We start from the raw sequence: 25,132 nt of genomic DNA, 5'->3' as shown, positions 1-25,132 counted from the left end.
TTTGGGGTGTCCTCCCTAATTGTGCATTAATATTTCTGGCTGTCAAAAGTCATATCTGTCAGCAGTATCTACTAAATAATTTTTAGCACTCCTCAGTGTTTTTGGGGTGTCCTCCCTAATTGTTCATTAATATTTCTGGCTGTCAAAAGTCATATCTGTCAGCAGTATCTACTAAATAATTTTTAGCACTCCTCAGTGTTTTTGGGGTGTCCTCCCTAATTGTGCATTAATATTTCTGGCTGTCAAAAGTCATATCTGTCAGCAGTATCTACTAAATAATTTTTAGCACTCCTCAGTGTTTTTGGGGTGTCCTCCCTAATTGTGCATTAATATTTCTGGCTGTCAAAAGTTATATCTGTCAGCAGTATCTACTAAATAATTTTTAGCACTCCTCAGTGTTTTTGGGGTGTCCTCCCTAATTGTGCATTAATATTTCTGGCTGTCAAAAGTCATATCTATTAGCAGTATCTACTAAATAATTTTTAGCACTCCTCAGTGTTTTTGGGGTGTCCTCCCTAATTGTGCATTAATATTTCTGGCTGTCAAAAGTCATATCTGTCAGCAGTATCTACTAAATAATTTTTAGCACTCCTTAGTGTTTTTGGGGTGTCCTCCCTAATTGTGCATTAATATTTCTGGCTGTCAAAAGTCATATCTGTTAGCAGTATCTACTAAATAATTTTTAGCACTCCTCAGTGTTTTTGGGGTGTCCTCCCTAATTGTGCATTAATATTTCTGGCTGTCAAAAGTCATATCTGTCAGCAGTATCTACTAAATAATTTTTAGCACTCCTCAGTGTTTTTGGGGTGTCCTCCCTAATTGTGCATTAATATTTCTGGCTGTCAAAAGTCATATCTGTCAGCAGTATCTACTAAATAATTTTTAGCACTCCTCAGTGTTTTTGGGGTGTCCTCCCTAATTGTGCATTAATATTTCTGGCTGTCAAAAGTCATATCTGTCAGCAGTATCTACTAAATAATTTTTAGCACTCCTCAGTGTTTTTGGGGTGTCCTCCCTAATTGTGCATTAATATTTCTGGCTGTCAAAAGTCATATCTGTCAGCAGTATCTACTAAATATTTTTTAGCACTCCTCAGTGTTTTTGGGGTGTCCTCCCTAATTGTGCATTAATATTTCTGGCTGTCAAAAGTCATATCTGTCAGCAGTATCTACTAAATAATTTTTAGCACTCCTCAGTGTTTTTGGGGTGTCCTCCCTAATTGTGCATTAATATTTCTGGCTGTCAAAAGTCATATCTGTCAGCAGTATCTACTAAATAATTTTTAGCACTCCTCGGTGCTTTTGGGGTGTCCTCCCTAATTGTGCATTAATATTTCTGGCTGTCAAAAGTCATAACTGTCAGCAGAATCTACTAAATAATTTTTAGCACTCCTCAGTGCTTTTGGGGTGTCCTCCCTAATTGTGCATTAATATTTCTGGCTGTCAAAAGTCATAACTGTCAGCAGTATCTACTAAATAATTTTTAGCACTCCTCAGTGCTTTTGGGGTGTCCTCCCTAATTGTGCATTAATATTTCTGGCTGTCAAAAGTCATATCTGTCAGCAGTATCTACTAAATAATTTTTAGCACTCCTCAGTGTTTTTGGGGTGTCCTCCCTAATTGTGCATTAATATTTCTGGCTGTCAAAAGTCATATCTGTCAGCAGTATCTACTAAATAATTTTTAGCACTCCTCAGTGTTTTTGAGGTGTCCTCCCTAATTGTGCATTAATATTTCTGGCTGTCAAAAGTCATATCTGTCAGCAGTATCTACTAAATAATTTTTAGCACTCCTCAGTGCTTTTGGGGTGTCCTCCCTAATTGTGCATTAATATTTCTGGCTGTCAAAAGTCATAACTGTCAGCAGAATCTACTAAATAATTTTTAGCACTCCTCAGTGCTTTTGGGGTGTCCTCCCTAATTGTGCATTAATATTTCTGGCTGTCAAAAGTCATAACTGTCCCAGTACGTCATCTGGCCAAGGCGATGTCAAACAACAGAGTGTTTTCAAATTAGTGCAAAAAACAAAAACCAAAAAAAAATTTACTGTATTGAAGCGAAAAAGAAGTGTAACTGAGCAAAAGTTAAGTGACGATAAAAAAAAAATTGCAAGCATGCCATTCTACACACGCAGTGGCAAAGAGAGAATGAGGCCTTCACCTTTGGCTATTAGTTGCAGATCCCAAAAAGTTACCCAGCCTACAATTGGTGCACATCTACTGTTACGCGTCAAAGCCGAGCTGCAAGATAACAGTGAGGCATTACAGGAGAATATTTGCTCTGATTCACAAATGACAACAATCCCTGTGGAGAGTCCATCCAACAGTGGGATGTCTAATCATGAGCATTCTGCTGATGTGTGCCTTAATAGCCCGAGTGTAGCCGGTGATACCCAAATTGAGGATGCCACTTTGGAATTAGAAGAGGATGAGGGGGAGATTTGTGTAGGCGACGAGGGCGCTAATGAGGATGTTGATGAGGATGAGGTTGTTTGTGTAAGTCCTGCACCAGTGGCAGCAGTTCTGGCACGTGACAAGAAAAAGGCCATTGTCATGCCTGGGCATAAAACAAAAAAATCCACTTCTTATGTGTGGAATTATTTCTACCCAAATCCAGACAACAATTGTATAGCCATTTGTAGTGTATGTCAAGCCACAGTCAGTCGAGGGAGGGACCTTAACCATCTTGGAACCTCGTCTATGTTACGCCATTTAACGAGAGTTCATGGCAAAGTGTTGGGAAAAGCTGAAAGTTCTTCCCAAAAGAATACAAGCACTCCCTCATCAGCTAAGACCCTCCGCTCACCGACATACCGACGGCTACAAAATACACCCACCACACCATCCTCATCAATATCCTCAGTAGCGCTCGGAGTTAGCCCGGCATCCCACTTAAGGCTGGATGACTCCGGCACTATTATTGATTCCTCTGAAGAAAGCGTTAGTCCTGCTGCTGCTGTTGCTGCTGCTGGGGGTGAATAGTCATCCCAGAGGCAGGTGAATAAAATGAGCAGTCCTACATTTCAGCAATTAACTGTGAAACAATCATTTGCGAGGGGAAGCAAATATGACAGCAGTCACCCAGTCGCCAAGCGAATCACAGACGCCATGGCTGCAATGTTAGTGTTAGATCTGCGTCCAATCTCCACAATAAACGCAGCTGGTTTTTCACAGTTAATTGAGGTTTTGTGTCCGCGTTACAGAATTCCATCGCGACACCATTTCTCCCGTAAAGCTATTCCACAACTATACCAAAAAGTGTGTAAAAATGTAGAGATTGCGCTGAAAAATGCCATTCTGCCCACTGTTCACTTAACCACAGATATGTGGACAAGTGGAAGTGGCCAAACCAAAGACTATATGACTGTGACAGCCCACTGGGTTGGTCATTCACCTTCACCAGCAGGAACAGCAGCAGCATGTACACCACTACGTAACATTTGTCACAGGCAGGCCACTCTTTGTATCACCGGTTTCACTAACAGGCATACGGCTGACAATTTGTTACGCAAACTGAGAGATGTGATTGATGCATGGCTTATACCACTCGGACTCTCCCCAGGGTATGTCATTTCAGATAACGCCAACAATATAGTGCGAGCATTACAGCTGGGTGATTTCCAACATATTCCCTGTTTTGCTCACACCATCAACTTGGTGGTGCAGAGCTTCCTACGAAATAACCGTGAGGTGCAGGAGATGCTTTCGGTGGCCCGTAAAATTTCAGGCCATTTCAGGCATTCAGCCACAGCATGTAGGAGATTACAGCAGCTCCAAGAGCAGTTTAACTTGCCCTGCCACCAACTTAAGCAAGAGGTGGTAACTCGGTGGAATTCCACCCTGTACATGCTTCAGAGGATGGAGGAACAGCGCAAAGCCATCCAAGCATATTGCACAAGTCATGACATTGGGAAAGGAGGGGGGATGTATTTCACTCTTGCACAGTGGGGAATCCTTTCAGTGCTGTGCAAGGTGCTGAAACCATTTGAAGTTGTGACATGTGAGGTCAGTGCTGACTCTGCTAGTTTGAGCCAAGTCATTCCTTTAATTAGACTATTGGAAAAGCAGCTTGAGAAAATGAAGGAGGAGCTGAAAGCAAGCAATTCAGCAAAGTATGTTGGCCTTGTCGAACAAGTACTTAATTCGCTTCACAATGATCCTCGAGTTATTAAGATCTTGAACTCGGATCAGTACGTTTTGGCCACTGTGCTTGATCCAAGGTTTAAAACCTACATTGAGTCTTTACTTGTAAATGAGCGAGATGTGAACTTTTGCAAGGAGCTATTGCTCAGCAAGTTGGCCGCTGAACTGGGCCTCGGCTTGACGACGTGTCCTCCTTCACTTTCTCAAGCTGTTGCTCGTAAAAAATTAAATTTCCAAAAAAGAAGCAGGGAAGACACAGGGGGCAGACGAGAACAATTTAACATCTGGGCTGGTTTGAAGGATTTTTCAAAAAAATGTGTCACTTTGCCCATAACTCCATCCAATATGAGTATAAACATGCAAAGGATGGTGGAGGATTACTTTCAAGAGGTAGTTGATATGGAAATGTCAGACAGTCCCTTTCCTTACTGGGAAGAAAAGCAGGCCATTTGGAAACCCATGTACAAACTTGCTTTGCAATACCTAAGCTGCCCACCCTCCAGTGTGTACTCTGAACGAGTGTTCAGCACAGCAGGGAACTTAGTCAGTGATCGCCGTAGAAGGTTACTTCCCAAAAATGTGGAGAAAATGATGTTTATAAAAATGAACTACATCTTCCACGAGGAAGGCCTTCACCATCCAAGACATCCAAGCACTGACTGTTCTCTAATGGCGGATTCAAGCGGCGATGAATTGATAGTCTGTGATGATGACGTACACACTGATGAGGGTGAGGATTAAGCTGAAGATGATGCCGATAACATCTTTTTAAAACTTTCTATGTAAGTGTAGGGTGCAATCTACCCCCAAAGAGGAAAGGGACTTGTGGCATTTCCATATCACATACCATCTTGAAAGGCTGCTGTTAGGGCAATTTATCCTTAAGGGTAGGGTGTCATAGACAGAGTGACCCTAAACTGGCTTTGTCCATTTTTCATAATATTGTACAGTCTATAATGGCTGAATTTTTGGGTATTTTATACAAGTGGAGGGGGGCCTAGAGAGACAGAAACCAAACTGGCTTTTTCCATGTCAATTAATATTGTACAATCTATAATGGCTGAATTTTTTGGTATTTTATACAAGTGGAGGGGGGCCTAGAGAGACAGAGTGACCCCAAACTGTCTTTCTCCATGTCAATTAATATTGTACAGTCTATAATGGCTGAATTTTTTAGTATTTTATACAAGTGGAGGGGGGCCTAGAGAGACAGAAACCAAACTGGCTTTCTCCATGTCAATTAATATTGTACAGTCTATAATGGCTGAATTTTTTAGTATTTTATACAAGTGGAGGGGGGCCTAGAGAGACAGAAACCAAACTGGCTTTCTCCATGTCAATTAATATTGTACAGTCTATAATGGCTGAATTTTTTGGTATTTTATACAAGTGGAGGGGGGCCTTGAGAGACAGAAACCAAACTGGCTTTTTCCATTTCTTTACATATTTAACTATAAGTGTAGGGTGTAATATACATTCAAAGACGATGGCTGCATTGCCAATATGCATAGATGGAGAGGAAGACAATCTGTTTTGTGTGTAGAATAGGCCTACCAACGAAGAATTAAACTGTTTTTTTGGATGATTTATTACCTCAACAATTAGATTACTTGTCTCTAAAACAGTTGGAGCACTAAATTGGGTTAATTTAGGCCCAAAAACATGGATTTTCCCAAAAAATAGCAAAACAAAACCAAACAAAACCAAAACACGCAATGGCGGTTTTGCAAAACCAAAACCAAAACCAAAACACGACGGTAATCCAGATCCAAAACCGAATCCAAAACCAAAACACGGGGGTCAGTGACCATCTCTAATTATAATAAAGAAAATTGAAACCGGTCCTAAATTGCCGATAGAGCGTTTTGCAAATCTGTTGCTTTATAACATCTTAACAACATATTCAAAATATACACTTTGAATTAATTTTCTTTATATCTGGGCTCTGCTACTGTAACAGAGCTTTAGTTGACATTACATGCAGTAAAACTCTGTACATAAGTGTCATTTTACACATCATCCTGAAGAGGTCACTGTTATTTAGTGAAAAGAATCATGTTTCATTATTATATTTCTGCATTACCTGTTTTTACAGTTATATCATCTTTTGTCTATGTTATTTACCTGTTTCGGGCTTGCAGAAGCGGACAACCATTTCTGGCGCTCCTTTCATGAACAATGTCAGATTACTGTCGCCTATAATCTGAGTGATCACAGACATACGCTGCATATTGGAGGAGAAGGGGAACTGATGCAAAATGAGGATTCCTTCCACTGGCACCTAAATGATAAACAAATAGTGTTCTCTGAATTTATTAAGCAGTGACTAAAGTGCAATAACACAGAAATGGCCAGTGAAAATGAACAGCAGGAAAACCTCCTCTGCCCAAACCCCCAAAACATGTATTTATAGTATACATGAAGACTTTCCCACAAAACTTGTACAACATTTTATAAAATGTAATATTATGGTATGCAAGTTATATTAACAAGTCATTTATAGCCTATAAAGATTACTTTATAGAGCGGAATTATTTTGTGTGTTGCACTGTGTCTGTACTTATTGCAAAGGCTGTTATGATATTATAAGGGTTAATTTATTGAGAAGATAATTTACTTGAGTATTTAATATTGTTACACTCTTTAGGGATCATTTAGTAACACTGCACTAACAGCCATGTGAAAAAGAAAGTACATCCTCTTTCAAATCTGTGAAAACTAGTTGATTGTTAATTATGTCTTGATATGTAAAACATATTTAAAAGAGAGTGTGTTTTCAATTTCACATAACTGTAGGAGCAACACTTGTATTGATGCAGCAGCTTTATCTGTCTAGCGCAAGTTAGACGGTGAAAAGAAGTGTTTGGTTTGTTGCTATGGTTTTAGTGAAATATTTGCTTGTAAATGCAATGTTAGTAAATGAGTTCCTGTTTCACCTCGCTTAATCCTAAACAGAGCACATACGTGAATCATCGGTGAATAACAGAACAGCTCTAGCTAATCAGAAAATGCCCCTTAAGTAGCTTTTTGCACAACATAATATTTCTATGAAAGTCTGCTTCACAACCCAAATATTGCATTTAATTAAAAAAGTCAAATTTATTATAGCTGCAATTTCCACTTTCTATTTGTCCTTCAGCTTTTTTACACAGCAAACAGGAGCAGAACAATATCATATTATGTTTTATTCTTTCGATACTGCTTCTTTCATTGAGTAAATTTGTGCTTACAAAAGGTGAATTATAAAGGATTTAGGATAGTAATGACATTACATGTATGTTTCCTTACACATAACATTTGGAGACAATAGTTGTTTTTTTTACTTTTAGTTCACTTTAATTCCTTTAAAGTAATTTCATGTAAAGTATTTTCTGTAAGGTATGCTAGTTTTATACATAAAATATACAAAGTCAAGGATAAATTTTTATCATTTGCAAAGATGTGCATGGACTAAAGGCATTGGGATGTTTTGCATACATTTGTGTGCATCTACATGAATGCTTCAAAAAACAGTATTCAGGATCTTCAAACTTGTTCTGTATTTCTATTTACTTACTCACTGGTTCTCCACTCAGCCTCCATAGTGACCCTATGGAGGGGATTTTTCAAGGAGTGATTTGAGTAACTCGATGGTGTTCGGTGAGTTTCCAGTCATGTTGCAAACTGTTGGATTTATTAAAGGCTAAACCACCAAAAGATTGGTGGAAAGCCACATTTGACAAATGCAACTCACTGCAGATCGAAATCCGGATGTTTTACATTTTCTTAATACAAAGCGCCAAATGTATTAAGGTGGAGTTATGCAAATTGTTGGGAAACCTCCTGAAAACCCGCCAAACAAAAGAGGTGCCTCTGGCAGGTGAGGTGGCTAAAATCACATACCTATGAACTATTACCATTCAAGAAGCTTATAAAAACCTATACAATATCCCTTGCAAATTTGCTGGGGAAAGATTGTCGATGCTTTTAGGAGTTTCAATTTCAAAGAACAGCAAAAAACAGCTTAAAATCTATCTACAGTTCCTGTTGCTAAATGCATAGTTGGCGACTGTTTCCATGGACAGTCTCAGGTTTTCAAGAATTGATGCTGGAATTATGCAACCTTTTAACATAAACGCTTCATTGGCAAATTAAATACTTAAAGTCACAATATTTGTGTAACCCCCTGTTTGACTGGTGGGTGGTTTTTGTGTAGTCCCTTACTGACACTGACACCTAAATGGCATTTTTTTTAAAAATATCCATTACTGAGGTTCTCTGCTAAGGAGAAGAGATACAGGACCAGGGGCTAGCTGGCAAATTTTAGCCCGGGGCAAGACTCGGTTTAGCAGCCTATTAGGAACAATTTAAAGGACAAAGGTTGTCCAGTGACCCAGTCTAAGGTAGTCCACTGTGGGACCATCCTGGAGGGTAGATGGCCCCCAGCCCAGCCAGCCTCTGCACAGGAGGGTGGAGGAATCTCAGAACCAGATTCAAGGTCCCACCCTGCCTGTTTGTTTACAGCTCTATTGGACCTGGACTCGCTTGCAGAGCAGGTGGTGCTCCTGTTTTACCTGAATAGCACAAACCTCCTGCAGCTCAAGGTCATCAAGGACCTATGCAGTGTCTAGGCTGCAATAATTATTGTGTGCCCTTCACATTATGGCCACAGGCTCCTTCTAGTCTGGGAGCTCAAAAATGTCAGAGACTACACAGCCAACATTTGCCAGACAGTCAAGTCAAGTGTTAAGTGCCCTTAAAAAATGGTGGCACACATACATCTGCTCCTCCCACCCCCCTGCCCACTAGCAGTCATGACCTTACCTTGGCCCTTTATAGAGCATCAGGAACACCTAATGTCCTGGGAACCTCACTTGAGGGCAGAGGTTTATGTCAAAAATCATTATTACCACTTCCTGCCTACTCTCTCTCCGCCCTCTAATTTCTGAAACCCTATTAAATAAGCATAGACAATAGGCAGGTTTATATATTGCAGGTGGTAGAAATTGCACAGTTTTGTGTTTTCAAATCAGTCAATGAGAATTCAGAATTTTTTAAAAAATCACTGTTGCTGGTGATTTGGATTGTTTGTCCCGGTTTAAACTCATCACATATCGCCACCGGCTGACGGCAATTTCAGTTTTAAGACTCCAAATTGCTGCATCCAGCGATTTCATTGAGATACAGTGAACAAAACCCGAAGAAAAGAAAGTCCTTTGATAAATTCCCCCCAAATGCCTTGTTACCACTCCAAATATTGGGGAAGTTGCAGTGATTGAAATGGAAATTTAGAAGTGGCGATATGGAAAATGTAAGTGAATGGAATTTGATAGTTTTACAATGAAGGCAGTAGAGAAGTGGTGGTAAGGCATACCACTGTATACCAGCACACTTCAACCACTGGGAAGTTGCACAAGAAGTTGTTGCTCATCATTTTAACTAGTGGCATGTTGGAACTCTGGGACTGATGTTGAGTTGGACATAAGTCTGTTTGTGTAGCACAAAATCTGTAAATGTTTACCGTGCATGTCCACAATAGAGCTGCACACATATTCACTTATAAGATTTACTCACTTCTCACACTTGCTCCTGCATGTGACTGAAGAGGAGTTACGGCGGGCCGTAAAGAGGGCACTATTTGCCCCAGGTCTATCTAAATGTGGTGCTGGCAAAACTTTTCAGCATGTATCTGACTCCTGGCAGCGATGTGACATCAGTGCAGAGGAGTCGAGCAGAGCCATGAAGCCAGGAAGAAGACAAAGAACAAGGAAGCAGAAGTGAAGAATTGGACAAGAAGAGAAAAGAAGAAGAAAAGGTAATTAGAATACTTCATAGAAAACTGGGGCTGCAGAGAACAGGAAGGGAGATGTGTCAGCATAGAACAGAGGAGGAGAAGTAGCTGCAGAGAACAGAGGGAGGGGGAGAGGTGGCTGCAGAGAATGGGGGGAGGGAATCTGGAGAGATCAGGAAGGGGAGAGGGGGCTCTAGTGAACAGAGAGGGGGCTCTAGTGAACAGAGAGGGGGTTGGAGAGAACAAGGGTTAGAGAAGTGGCTGAAAAGAACAATGGCGGTATGGACTGTTAATTTAATTTTGGGGCTGGTGGGTTAAATAAGCATTTTTATTATTAATTGAATGCCAGGGGTAGGGTGAGGGATAGATCTACATAATAGATGGGAGTTTAATGTTGAGACTGGTTGGGAGGAAGGAGGCTTAGTTATTAAATGTAAACACTATCAATATAATGTTAGGCTGGTTAGCGGGACGGGGACCTAATTATTAAATGTGGGTGCTATTAATTGAATGTCGGGGCTGTATAGGGGGAAACAGGTATATTTAGTAAATGTGAATAGTATTAAATTCTGGCGCTGCTTGGGTGGAAGGAGGCCTGTTTATCAATAAAAAAATCTACTGATTTAATGTTCAGCTGGTTTAAGGAGAGGAAGGCCTAGATCGTTCACTTATTGCTCAGCTTTCCAGGAGGTGAATAATAACTATATCTTTTCCAAAGAGGACCCCAACATTCCAGGATCCAACCAAGCAACAAGTGGGTTATAGCAGTAGCACCAGGTAGTCTAGCTACAAGTACAGGTAGGATGGCTACACCTCCATGGCAGCACCTACTTCCACCAAGATTCACGGCTCAGGAGGCGTGGCACCAGTCTTTTCTCTTGCCCAGGGCTCTAAAATATCTACAGCTCTGATGGGGACAAAAGGGGAAGTCTAATGTAGGCTGAGTACAGAAAGGGCATGTTCGCAGAATTGTGAACAGTTGCATATAGGCCTGTCATTAGCCATATCAATTGTGTGTCCTTGAGAACTGGTGCAAATACAAGCTGATAATGAATTATCTTCTGAAGCTGAAGGTTCTTCCTTCATTAATATGCATAGATTATCTAAAAATAATTGGTCTGTTTGTTTGTTTATCTCTACCTCTGCACCGATTAGGATGAAACCAACCCGAGGTGGTCCACTTGGATCCTGGCCAAGTTTTAGGGGGGTTAGGGTCCATTCCGTCCTCCCATCGCTGTATATTGGGATGATATATACAGAACTCTGACCCGGGGTGCCTGTTCTGGGCTTTCCACTGGATGGATTTGGATGACATCTTAGCGGCTAAGTATTTTTAAAATGTTGACAGTTACATCCAACTCATTGATAACTTAATAACTTGAAGACTTAAATCTGGGCAACGTCGGTTACTTCAGCTAGTATTATTATATATTATTTAATTTTGTGGGCATATTTTTATTTAAGAAAATGCTCTACTTTCATTCATAGACAAGAAGGAATCATAAAGCTGCTGCATTATAGAGGATTCAAAATAAATGTAAAAAAACTTTTCTTGTGCTCATGACCTGTTCAGTGTAAGTGTATCTGGATGTGTGCAGTCTGACCTAAACTTGGTGCACATGCTATTTCTGCAGCCGGATGCATCTATGCTATATTTACACTTCAGCATATGGGCGTAAATACTGTACACTATTTTTTATGCTCAGCATTTAAGAGCTTAATTTTTGGATTTATAGGAGGTCAACTCATCTGTGAGCCGGCATATTGAAAACAATGCTTATAATCTTAATATGCCTGCAAATTGCAGGGAGCGTGAATGTCAAGTTTCTGTATCATTTACGCTAATAATCTGTATGAGTGATGTAGGCAACATGCCTAGACATTATCAGTGCTTATGATGCAGGAACTCAGCACTTACACTGCCTGCTATGCAGGGATGGATTAGGATTTGTGGGGGCCTCAGGGCAAGCTCAGGTGTTCAGCCACATACTCATTAAGCAGGAATAGTATAGCACCGTCTGAGTCTGGTATCCGTGTCACCATCCAACCTGTGATTGAGCAGGTCAGGAAAACACTGCATTCCTATCTGGGATTGTCAGAGTTTTGGGCAGCGGGGACACACAGTTCTCTGTGAACAGTGAATACCACTGTGCCGCACCATAAATAAGGCAGTAGGTGCCATCTGGCAAGGGGGTTGATTAATATGTGGGGCCCCTGTTGTAGGAGAACCCTGGGGTGTTATAATCCAGCCACATGTACAGGGTAATGTAGTGTATAATTGCTGTGCACATGCCTCTGGGCAACTAGCCTAAGAATTAAACCACGAACACAGGTATAATTCAGGACCAATGTTTAATTTAATTTACCACAAAGAAGAAATAGAAAGTTAATTTAGAAGTTGCTGCAAAGTAAAATTTTATTTTTAATTGAAGTATATTATTTTTCATGGTTGTTTCACTTGCACTTTTGTGTACATCATTAGGCAATCTAACATTATTAATTTCAGTACAAAAGATTTTATGTGTCTAAAATATTAATTTAATGTATCTGTAGATAGGCTTTTCTTAATTCCTACCTTTTTTAATGAATGTGTGTCACTAGAATAGAACATGGTTTGTCTTCTTTCAAGATCAAAAGCCAAAACTCACATTAACATATGCAAAAGCCTATGTATTACAGAGCTAAATAATGTCATGCCATCTGTCCTACACTTCAGAGGAATGCTTCCCTATCTTACATAATTCTATAACCAGATGTAGCCAGAGATTTTTGGAGTCTCTGGCTAGTTTGTTTAGTTGAAAAACAAAAATATAACAGCACTGAAATAGAATATTAATCAAAAGTCCTGTTCTTTATTATTCTTTATTAAATGTGTCAAACACAAGCAATCTCATGAGTCTCCCTTAAATATACTGACAAAATATTAGAAAACGTTATTTATTATTTAAGGAATAATAATAAAGTATAGGACCTTTGATTTTGTGATTGCTGTCTAATTTCAAAGATGATAGAAATGCACTTCATAGACTACAGATTTGTGGATTCATACATGTAGCAAAGGAAGTGATTCCACAGGAAGCATAACTAACATACTATATTTTGCATTATAACTTTTTTGGGGCAGTGTGCTAAAACTGGAATTTCTCAGTCCAAGTTTTTGCAGTTTATTCCCCAAAAAATTAACAATTTATTTTGTCTTCTGTGCAAAAAACTATTAAGCCTAAAATATAATTTGCCTGCTATATAGGCAGTAAATGTTTCAGGAGTTTATCAAAACTAAAGATATTGAACACTAAAGATACAGTTCCTACAGAGAAGCTGACACCATGATATATCACAGTTCTCTATGGGTTAAACAAGAATACAATCATGTGGGATTAAGTATTTATTCATTTTAATTCACATGTGCTTACCAGGCATTTCTTAACAAAAGCACAATAAAAAGATTATGTTCAAAATGCCAAATAAAAATCTGCCCAAAAATGCATGCAGTGTTTGGAAAATAATCCAAGAAAATATGTACAATAATAATAAGAAAAACACATTTGACTTGCCTTTTTAGCTCTAGGTCCGGGGTTTACCATTGTGCAAGTAATCAAATGACCATCTTCATTTACTTTAGCTTCATAGTCTTCAAGTTCCTGTTGCAAATTAAAAGCAATATTATCCAAAATGATTTGTGTTTTTACAACCATCCTTAAATGTGTAAGATATAGACATATTTCTTTACAGCCCTTCCATTGGTCGTATTGTGTCAAACATCCAGGAAGTGGTGCCCCCCTCTCCACCAGCACCACCACCACTTGGAAGTGGCACCCTGACCCCCAGTGATCTTTATCTTGACAGACAGGAGGTGGAGGAAGCATTCTCAGCTCATCAGACTTGGAGAATGCACTTGGCTGTGACATCCTATGACACAGACATGGAGGAAAAGCAGCCACAAGCTTTACATTTAAGAAGCTGCAGGCTGCTTCTCCTTTATGTAGCGCCAGCCCTGGAAATATCTATCCATTGGTGAAAAATTCATAGGGGGTAACTAATAACCTCTGATTTGCCACGTAGTGTGTTCCCTATAAAGCAGTGCAGGAAAATCAGCTATGTTCGGGTACCATAGAAATCACGGTGTTGTCCGACGACTCATTGCAGGAAATTGATTTCCCCCCATAAAGACGTGAAACCTCAAATGAATATCTATGTTCTAGGTTTTCTAAATTAAAAAACATTTGACTTTTTTCTTGTAGATTTAGGTGTGCAATACTGCTACATATGCTGGTGCTTTTTAAATGCAAAATACATTATTAGTTCAATGTGCTATCTGTCAAAATGTATTTTGCTAATTGTGCTTAGTATAAAAGCAAAGTTTTATGGTGTCTCTTTGTAGAGGCAATGGATATTCTTAGGGAGTTCTGTTGGTCTTCTCTCTGCCTGCTCTGTTATTTTCATGTCTTCCAACACAGGTATAGCAATAACAACATGAAACCCCGATGATAACTGTCATTGCCCCCACTAGATCACTTTCCTGAGTTGTAATAGTTGTTGTATTATGAGGGGATTATCACAAATGGTGGCTTTTGGAAGAAATAAAGGGATTATACGGCAGAAATAAGAACAAAGGAGAACATTTATAAGCCACAGAAATGTGCCCTTGCATCGCATTTTATCTAACGCAAATATGACTTCATCTGCTTCACACATTAATATGTGTACACTAACATTCTGTTTTAAGAACTTCCGCTTGAGAAGCACTGTGCACCTTCTTTTGAACTAAAAACAACACTTTGAAGTCCTGCGTACTATTGATTTTGATCAGGGCAGACTGGGACTCAAAAGCAACTGTTGTATAAAAATCAAACCAGATAACATTTACTCTGTACATTAATTCCCTCTTTCTCATGTCGTAGACATATTGTACTCTTATTATTAGGGAAAGGCTGGCAAGCGGGAATGTAAGAATTGCCCCTAGGGCAACTGTGGCTTTTACAGATTAGGGTCACCACTGGGGTGTATGGGGATCTGTCAGTGCCAAAAATGATGCCCAGTAATTGGCTTCTCAATCCCAATCTCACTCTCTCCAGCACAGGAAATTGTCATACGATTAATATGCAGGTACATGCAAAAACTTAGAGTGACTATCTCTAGATTCCTTGCTGTTATAGAATATATTTGTAAATATGTAAATGGTGCTTAAGCACCTGTAAAATCTGCCACAAGAAGAGATTAAAAATAAATATAAAAGCCGATGATGGATGGGACTACATATCCCAGAGTCCCCAGCGACAAGAAAGATATTGTTAGTTACAGTGGAGAGAGGAGGAATAACGGTTTTACTGGACACCAGGGTGAGGAAGAGAGGAGACAGACCTATGTGAGGAGGAGAAAACTAATTGAGACATATCTGTGGGAAGACCGATATATATTAATGAGATTGATCTAATAACAGATGTGCATGTAAAAGGCTGTATTTGTGGAGATCAGCATTTATGAGAAAAAGCATCTGATGATAAAAATATATGTAAAGAGAATTATTTAAGAAGCCAAAGCGTCTGTGAGGAGAAACATCATTTTATAAAAAAACAACTTTCTGGGAAAAGAACAATGTGGTATTTGAATAATCAGACCCTGGTTCTTGTGAGTAAACCTGAGAAACTATCATATCCTTATATTACATCAACCTGAAGTGAAAGGGAGATATAGATTTAACACCTTCATCAGTATAAATATTTATTTCAAAGACTGTGGTATAGATACATTCAAGATATCATCTGCATCAGTACAAATATTTATTTCAGAGACTGTGCTAAAGATCCCTTCAAGATATCATCTGTATGAGTATAATGTTTATTTCAGAGACTGTGCTAAAGATCCCTTCAAGATATCATCTGTATGAGTATAATGTTTATTTCAGAGACTGTGCTAAAGATCCCTTCAAGATATCATCTGTATGAGTATAATGTTTATTTCAGAGACTGTGATATAGAGCCATTCAAGATATCATTTGCCTCAATATAAATGTTTATATCAGAGATTGTGAAAATAGGTCAATTCAATATAATATCAGAATCATTAAAAATACTTATTCAGAGACTGAATTATATATAATTTTATTAAATTACCTGCATCGTTAGTGATATGGAATTCAAATACATGTCTGGAGAAAATTAAATGTACATACAACTGAGAAATAGCTAGCAATGGTATTGTAAGTGCACTAACGACAGCTGGCCTGACAGTGAGGAATATTGCAAGAATCAATACTGTGAATGGTGAAGTTTAAAGGGTTTTATAATACTAACTAGCTAATATTTATTCTAAGTAATGAGTGTAATTTAGTGACACGTTCAGGCTATTATAAAGTAATTTAGTGTGATAGATCTACATATATGTGTTAGACATAGTGATATTTTATAGTGAGTTAGGATTAGTTTAAAAGGGAATGTTGTAGTCTATTAGAAATAGATAGCATAATATCAAAATTACATAGATACTATAACATCCAAATTTATTAATATATTCATATCCATAGTGAGTCTTATACTCAACCTCATAAAAGTGTTTGTGATTTTAATTATTATTTGTTCCCTAATTGTACATCTTTTGAAATTATATATTTTCAAAGCAAATATGCTTATATAAAATAAGCACCTTATTGTGTGTCAGAGTTGCGCAAAGCGTGTGTGGTTACAAGAGGTCCCCGTTGCCCATGGGGGTCATTATACCCATGTCCATACACACCCACACTAAAAAGACTTGGTGGAGGCACTGCGCATGAAGAAGTTAGTGATACACACAACACTTGTATATGTACACCCCTTAGCAAGAGTAAGGGGGTGTTACATACCACTTATCAATTATTTGTGCTGTCCCGCCTACCTGGCCAAAAGTAGGCAGTTGTCAACTACTTATTGTAAATTTAGACTTTCAATGAAATATATGTTTGTCTACTTCTTTGTCATCGACTCAAAGGGCAAGTAAAGTTACTGTACAGGTTAACAGCTAAGGTACATACTATAAAGTATATATTTTACATCCTGCTACTGCTTAAACTCCTAGCATGGAGTGTTGGAGCAATGTATGTGTGTGTGTGTGTGTGTGTGTGTGATATATATATATATATATATATATATATATATATCACACACACACACACACACTGTGTAACTTCTTGTGGGATTGCAGGTCCAAGTGGAAGAGTACAATTTACTCTTCAAGGTCCAGCCTACTATGCTTCTTTTAGTAGAGACCACAATTGCTGACTTTCCCAGAATGTCTCCTGAAATTGTGAACGATTCACCGGTCTCCTGAGAGAGTCTGGTGCGATCTCCCTGAAGCTGAGCCGGAGAAGCAGTGTTTTACCACAGAGTAAACACTGGGAAATGTGCTGGAGAGAGTGAGATTGGGATTGAGAAGCCAATTACTGGGCATATGTGAGATTAAGCAAGACAGCGAAACGCGCGTCGGCGTTACAGCTGGATGCACATGATATAACTTAAATATAAGGAGGAATTGGCAAATGCAGTTTATACCCCTATATACCCAGAGTTAGAAGGGGACTACTAGGCAGGCAGCAATTCACACCCCATAAACCATTATATCAAAGATAGCAGGGTGCCTGTCACTCACCGGACTGTGAGTGCTTCTTCCCGTGTGTTTAGGAACCTTGGCCGTCCACCATCCTGAGGGTCTGCGCATGTGCAGCCCTTTCAAACCTTCAGTACATGTTCCTTTTAGTTAATTGGCTGATCAGGCAACACTCCCTATTTAAAGCACCTGTGGTCAATACCTCGTTGCCTGATCTTGGAGTCTCATTCCCCATGAGCCTCTGAAGGTGTTCCTGTGTTTTCCTCGTGTATTCAGCTCCTGCTGATTCCTGTTGTTTGTTTGTGGTTTCCAGACCACTTCAACTCTCCTGTGTTTCATCGTGACTGCACCAGCTGATTCCTATCCGCTGCCTCCGTGCTCTACAGTTTCCAGCTCACTTCAACCCTCCCGTGTTTCATCGTGACTGCACCAGCTGATTCCTATCCGCTGCCTCCGTGCTCTACAGTTTCCAGCTCACTTCAACTCTCCCGGGTTTCATCGAGACTGCACCAGCTGATTCCTATCCGCTGCCTCCGTGTATCTGCAGTGCCCTGCTCATCGCAACCCTCCAGTACTCCTCGTGTCTGCAGCCAGCTGATCCACTCTCCGTGCTTCTACAGTGTTCCTGCCTGTGTCAACTCGCCTGTCTGCATTGGATCAACGCTCCGCTGCTTTCATCGCTGCTATACCACTTCTACTCTCCAGTGATCTCCAGGTGTCCAGTTCTATATACTACTGCTTCCTGAGTATTGTTTCCATCCTTGCTGGTCTACCTACCTGTGCGCTGCACCTACTTGGTTACCGCTTCCATCCTCCTGGGACTTCGTATCCTGCCGGCCTCCAGCCGTTCAGGTATCCCTGCACCTCTTTCTGACAGCCTGCTCTCCTGAACCACGGTATGCATACTTATCATTGACTGCGCTGGTGTATTGCATACCTTGCTGGACTGAGTTGTTCTCCTCTGGAGTTGCCTATCCACCGAGACTGTTGCCATCATTTGACTGTGTTACCTTTTAGCCTGGATAGTTCTTGTAACTTTGTATATTTGTGCAGTGCTGCTCAGTTATTACTATTTGATGCATATCATCGTGGGATCAAGTTCAGTGTGCCCGTGTATACTCTGCATTACATTTATCTCCCCGTGCTCCTCCTCACTTATATATTTCAGTGGTACAACTTGCTAGAGGCAGACCATTGTTCCCTGTTTCCTGAGTCACCTGTTTCCAGTATCCTCTCACATAGCAGTGGTACAACTTGCTAACGCAGACCACTGACTTCCCGGATACCTCCACCTGGATTCCATTCCCTCACCTAGACAGTGGTATAACTTGCTATACGCAGACCACTGACTCTCATCACCTCCTCGTTACTTCTGGACATTCCTCCTCACTATAGCAGTGGTACAACTTGCTATCCGCAGACCACTGACTACCCTCACGTTTCCTTTGTCCATTCAGTTCCTCGTGTACAATTATCTATATATTACCAGTGCTGCTAGTGATAGACTTTCCATGAGCATTCTCTTACCATCTGCTGTCTCCTGTTCCGTGATCACCCCGCTACCAGAGTACCATATTACCAGGGCCGGTGCTAGGGTCCTTGGCACCCTAGGCACATTTTCAAAATCGGCGCCCCCCGCCCCATTTTCAAAATTAGCGCCCCCCCCCCCCGTCTTTTCTTACCTTAACTTGCCTCCTCTCTGCTCCGTCTGCTCCCCTCCACTCACTGACACTGTCGGGCCGTGATGATGATGTCACGGCCTGACAGTCAGTGAGTGGAGGGGAGGAGGCGGAGCAGAGAGGCGGCGGTGGTGATGATCAATAGACCCTCCCTCCCTCCCTGTGGATGTATGTGAAGCTGTGCGGCGGTTGTGAAAGGTATGGTCAGCGGTCGCCGCACAGTTTTAAAGAAATTTTTAATCTGTGGCGCCCTCCAGGCGCCCTCCAGAGACCGGCGCCCTAGGCAAGTGCCTAACCTTGCCTAATGGGAGCGCCGGGCCTGCATATTACCACCTATACTGCTCTGGTAAGTCCATCATCTGGTGATACCTGGGTAAAGACTCCTAGTACCCGTGACAGTGCCGTTATTTCAGGCTGGATATATAAGATACAAATAGTGTGAGTGACAATAGAACTCTTAACTATATAGAAGAATGCAAGTGGTGTAAATTTTCTGCAGTATGCCAGTATTATCCAGGAGTGTTATGGCTATTAGACCATTTCAAGTTTAATTCAATAGATACCATAGACTCGCTATAATAGCTCTATGGGGCTGTAGGGCATCTATACAACTACTCCTCGATTATATATGCAGGTTTGCCAGATTTCAACCTCCATACCATATGGTCTATATTATAAACCCATATAGGTATAATATTTATGTGCATCCAGATCATTTTAATCACAATTTTTATCTATGAACACAATTTTACCTTATATTTCGCTTTTTAAAAATTTATGACAGTAAAAGTTATGTTTTAAAGCGGGTATTTATACTTGTTCAAATCAAAGGTTAATTTCAGAGGATTGAGTGCACCTAATTAAAAGAAACTCCTGTTTTTTTGCTGCTGAATATGACACTATTATGTTTCTAGGTAGCACCCCAGAGAAATATGACTATTTACTTATCATAATCATATTATATATATATAGATATATATATTAACACTGGGATCAAATCCTCCAGTTGGTGCGGTAGAATAACCCATTTTTTCTGTACATATGTGAGAACCTGCAATCAAAATTTCTCTGATGTGAGATTTTTTCATAAGATCTGGTAGGCAGACTTTATTATTTGCACGTATATGGGTGTTCCAATATTTGACACTGGGATCTTGGTCCCATACACCGTATAGAGCCCTGGTGGTTTATGGTGTACTATCCTCATTATATTATTATTATTATTATCATTTATTTGTTAGGCGCCACAAGGTTTCCGCAGCGCCGCACATAGTACAGTTCAGAACAATAAACAAAAGTACCAATACTTCAGAAACTCCAGGCAGGCAGATGCAATAGATACGGAGCAGAAGTACGGGTAAGGAGACAGGAGGGAAGAGGAGCCTGCTCAAGCGAGCTTACATCCTAAGGGAGGGTTAAACAGACCAGGCACAAGAGGAGCCAGTTGAGGGAATGGGAGAGAAGGGAGAATGAGTGGAGGAGATGGGGGTTAAGTGGATGGTTGGTAGGCTTTGAGAAAGAGGTGAGTTTTGAGTGCACGTTTGAAGGAGCACAGAGTAGGAGAGAGGCGGATGGAGCGAGGGAGGTCATTCCAGTGAAGGGGGGCTGCACGGGAAAAGTCCTGGATTCTGGAATGGGAAGAGGTGATCAGAGTGGAGGAGAGGCGGCGGTCATTGGCCGAGCGCAGGGAGCGGGTGGGAGTGTGAATGGAGAGTAGGTTAGAGATATAAGGGGCAGTAGAGTGGGAGAGAGCCTTGTAAGTGGTGGTGAGGAGTTTGAAAAGAATTCTGTAGGGGAAGGGGAGCCAGTGTAGGGCAAGGCAGAGAGGGGAGGCAGAGGAGGAGCGGCATGAGAGGTAGATGAGTCTTGCGGCCGCATTGAGTATAGAGCGGAGGGGGGAGAGACGGGAGTGGGGGAGGCCGGTGAGGAGGAGGTTGCAGTAATCCAGGCGGGAGATGATGAGTGTGTGTATGATGGTTTTGGTGGCCTCCTGAGAGAGAAAGGGACGAATGCAGGTGATGTTGCGTAGTTGGAAGCGACAGGCTTTGGCAAGAGAATGAATGTGGGGGGCAAAAGAGAGAGAGGAGTCAAGGGTGACACCCAAGCAGTGGAGTTGGGTGACACATCAACATAAAGGTGATACTGAAGGCCAAAGGAGGAGATGAGAGCACCAAGGGAGGAAGTATAGAGCGAAAAGAGTAGAGGGCCGAGAACGGAGCCCTGTGGGACTCCTACAGCGAGAGGGTAGGGGGAGGAGGAAGAACCAGACATGGATACAGAGAAGGAGCGGTTAGCGAGGTATGAGGTGAACCAGGCATGGACAGAACCAGAGAGGCCGAGAGAGAGAAGAGTTTGCAGCAGGAGGGGGTGATCCACGGTGTCAAAGGCTGCGGAAAGTTCAAGAAGGATGAGTAGGGAGAAATGACCCTTGGATTTGGCCGATAGGAGATCATTAGTAACCTTGGCCAGGGCAGTTTCGGTAGAGTGGAGGAGGCGGTAGTCAGATTGGAGAGGGTCAAGGAGGGAATTGTCCGAGAGGTGCCTTGTTAGGCGGCTGCAGACAATTCTCTCAAGTAATTTAGAGGCATAGGGGAGAAGAGAGATAGGGCGATAGTTGGCAAGAGATGTGGGGTCGAGATTGGGTTTCTTGAGGATAGGAGAGATGAGAGCATGTTTAAATGAGAGGGGTACTACACCAGAGGAGAGTGATAGGTTGAAAAGGTGTGCGAGGTAAGAGCAGGCAGTGGGAGAAAGAGAGCAAAGGAGGTGAGAGGGGATGGAATCGAGAGGGCAGGTAGAGGGTGGAGAGGAAAGAATGAGAGAGCGAACTTCTTCACCTGTTGTAGGGCCGAAGGAGCACCAGAGTTGGGTGTTGGTGGGAGGTGAAGCGAAGAGGGAGGCGGGAGAAGGGGAGGAGGAGATGTTCAGTCTGATGGCCTCAATTTTGGAAGAGAAAAAGGTGGCAAAGTCAGAAGCGGACAGGGAAATACGGTGTTACACTATGTTTGCTCTTTCTATATTGATTAGCTGATTGATAAGGACTTGGAGGATTATGAACACAGCAGAAGCTACTCCACTTTCTCTGTGAAAACTACGGCTGCTTACCTCACGGTACGCATGTTATTACTTATTCCTATCTTTTTAATCGATACTACACTATGAGGCGCCCTGCCTGTTTTGTGTTTCAGTCATTTCCATTGTCCGGACCAACCATCTGTCTTTAGGCTTTCAAGGCTGCCACTCTTACATGAGTCGGGTGATGTTTGATGTGGACTTTTTGATTTGGGACTGATTATATGTACATAATTTGTTGAGACGTTCGTTTTAACACGCACGCTGTGGTGATTAGCGCCATATATATCTTTGTGTTTAATATATATATATATATATATATATATATATATATATATATATATTTATTTATTTTGTGGGGCAAGGAGCTGTGTTTAGCTTAGCATTAGGGAGTGTCATCCTGACTAAGAATTGCTCTTTATTGTGATGCAAACAATAAAGCACTGTTTGATTTGAATCTGTCTGTGTCTGATGTCTGCGGAGTGTCAGTGCCAGAAATACAACAAGTGGTGTCAGAAGGTGCCACAAGTGCTACAAGAAGGACACGTTTGTTACAATATATATATATATATATATATATATATATATATATACACACACTATTTGGACAAAAGTATTTGGACGCTTGACCATTACACCTACAGGGGCTGTAATGACATTGTATTGAAATACATATACTTTAATATGTAGGTAATCCCCCATTTGCAGCGATAACAGCTTCCAATCTTCTTGGAAAGGCTTTCCACAAGATGTTGGAGCGTTTCTGTGGGGATTTGTGCCCATTCATTCTGTAGAGCATTCATGAGGTGAGGCACTGATGTTAGCCCAGAAGGCCTGGCTCGCAATCTCCATTCTAGTTCATCCCAAAGGTGTTTGATGGGGTTTAGGTGAATGCTCTGTGTGGGCCAGTCATGTTCTTCCACACCAAACTTATCAAACCATGTCTTTGTAGTCCTTGCTTTGTGCAGTGGGGTACAGTCATGTTTCAATAGACAAGGACCTTCCCCAAACTATTGCTACAAAGTTGGAAGCATAGCATTGTCCAAAAAGACTTGGTATACTAAAGCATTAAGATTCACTGGAGATAAGGGGCCTAGCCCAAACCCTGAAAAACAGCCCCATGCCATTATCCCTCCTCCACCAAAATTCACAGTTGGCATAATGCAGCCAGGCAGGTAACGTTCTCCCGGGATCCGCCAAGCCCAAACTTGCCCATCTGACTGTCAGAGAAGCGTGATTCTTCACTCCACAGAACACATTTTCATTGCTCCACAGGCCAGTGTCGATGTGCTTTACACCACTCCATCCGCTTGGAACTGGCCTTGGTAATGTGAGGCTTGCATGCAGCTGCTCGGCCATGGAAACCCATTCCATTAAGCTCCCGCCGTACATTTTTTGTGCTTATATTAATGTCAGTGTAAGTTTGGAACTTTTCAGCTATGTAATCATCAGAGCGTTGGCGACTTTTACGCACCATGTGCTTTAGCAGTTGTTGACCCTGCTCTGTGATTTTATGTGGTCTTCCGCTTTGTGGCTGAGTTGCTGTTGTTCCTAAATGCTTCCACTTTCTAATAATATCACTTACAGTTGACCATGGAATATCCAGAAGGAAAGAAATTACACGAACTGTCTTATTGCAAAGGTTGCATCCTATCACAGTACCACGCTTGAAGTCACTGAGCTCTTCAGAATGACCCATTTTGTATCACAAATGTTTGCAAATGGATACTGCATGGCTAGGCGCTTGATTTAATACACCTTTGACAACAGGTGTGATTGAAACACCTCAATTCAATAATTACCAGGTGTGGCCAAATACTTTTGTCCATATAGTGTATATACACTTGTGGATGAATAATATAATAATATAAGCATATAAGCATTGGAAAATAGTGAAGTGAGGGGAACTAGTGAAAAGTGGCAGTGATGCATTTATCCAACAGTGCTTGGGTACGTCCTGTGACAGACTACTTCTGGGTGCCATCACATAGCAGTGCCAAGTCAAACAGCTGGCCTGTCCCCTGCAGCATTTCATTGTAACTGGACTGTACCTGCACAGGGCAGCAGGTGACCATACAAGTGATCTCTGTGGCCCCATGATTGAATAGGTCAGGCTGCTATCAGTGCAGCCCACTATCATCCTACCTTATGTAATTATGCAGTGACCAAGGTAACAAATGTCCACTAGGATATATAGCAAATAAAGCGCCAGACCAGTCCATAAGGGCACCAGCCAGCCCATCTAGCATTTTTTAAGAATTGCTTTTGGACCACCATTCCATTAATTTAAATATGTTTTTTTTTTATCAATAAATACTGATAAATTAAGACTCATTTATTGTTTTTAGTGTAAAGGAAATCAGGAATCTCTTCAATACATTTCTGTCTATTGTACATTTATTTACTGTGACGTTAATAGAAATGTAGCTATATATTTGCACTCCTGTAAAGTACACTTAGACGGTATAAATGGTGACCCATATGTACAGTACATATCTCCGCAACTTCCTTTAGTGAGGGAAAAATGGCTCTGTGGACACCTGCTACAAATTGAACACACATATAAATGCTCCCTATTTATCAAAAACAAAATCTTTAAATAATTTGTCAATGCCTCCAAGTCCCTGATCAGAACATGGAATAAGGGATGGATAGCAATAATTGTATTGAAATTCTCATTGAATTAGTGTTTAATTGAGTGTATAGCGTAGCTAGATTTTGGAGACTAACAAGTATTTTAATATGAGGAATTAACATTCCCTGTTTATAAGCAAGTGTGCAGAGTGCATTTTAAAGCGACTATATCATCAAAATGTCATAGGAGGTAATTTGCATAACACAGGTGGAATTCAGCTATAATCCTGCAATGCACCTCAATTTGCACAAGAACACC

General features: G+C 40.9%; 1 protein-coding gene across 1 annotated transcript in view; it reads right to left on the bottom strand.

Moving 5' to 3' along the window:
• The window catches only part of LOC142143180 (putative cation-transporting ATPase 13A4), a 149,130-nt gene that overhangs the window by 92,432 nt on the left and 31,566 nt on the right, over nt 1-25,132 (bottom strand). The window contains exons 16-17 of the mRNA XM_075200889.1: nt 13,465-13,551; nt 6,265-6,421 (exon numbers count right to left, since the gene is read on the bottom strand). Of these exons, the coding sequence (XP_075056990.1) occupies nt 6,265-6,421; nt 13,465-13,551 (244 nt within the window). The remainder of the gene's footprint in view (nt 1-6,264; nt 6,422-13,464; nt 13,552-25,132) is intronic.

The sequence above is a fragment of the Mixophyes fleayi genome, chromosome 3 (assembly GCF_038048845.1).
Source record: "Mixophyes fleayi isolate aMixFle1 chromosome 3, aMixFle1.hap1, whole genome shotgun sequence".
Taxonomy (NCBI): Eukaryota; Metazoa; Chordata; class Amphibia; order Anura; family Limnodynastidae; genus Mixophyes; species Mixophyes fleayi.
The sequence above is the reverse complement of the archived record's forward strand: the minus strand, read 5'-3'. Positions and strand labels throughout refer to the sequence as shown.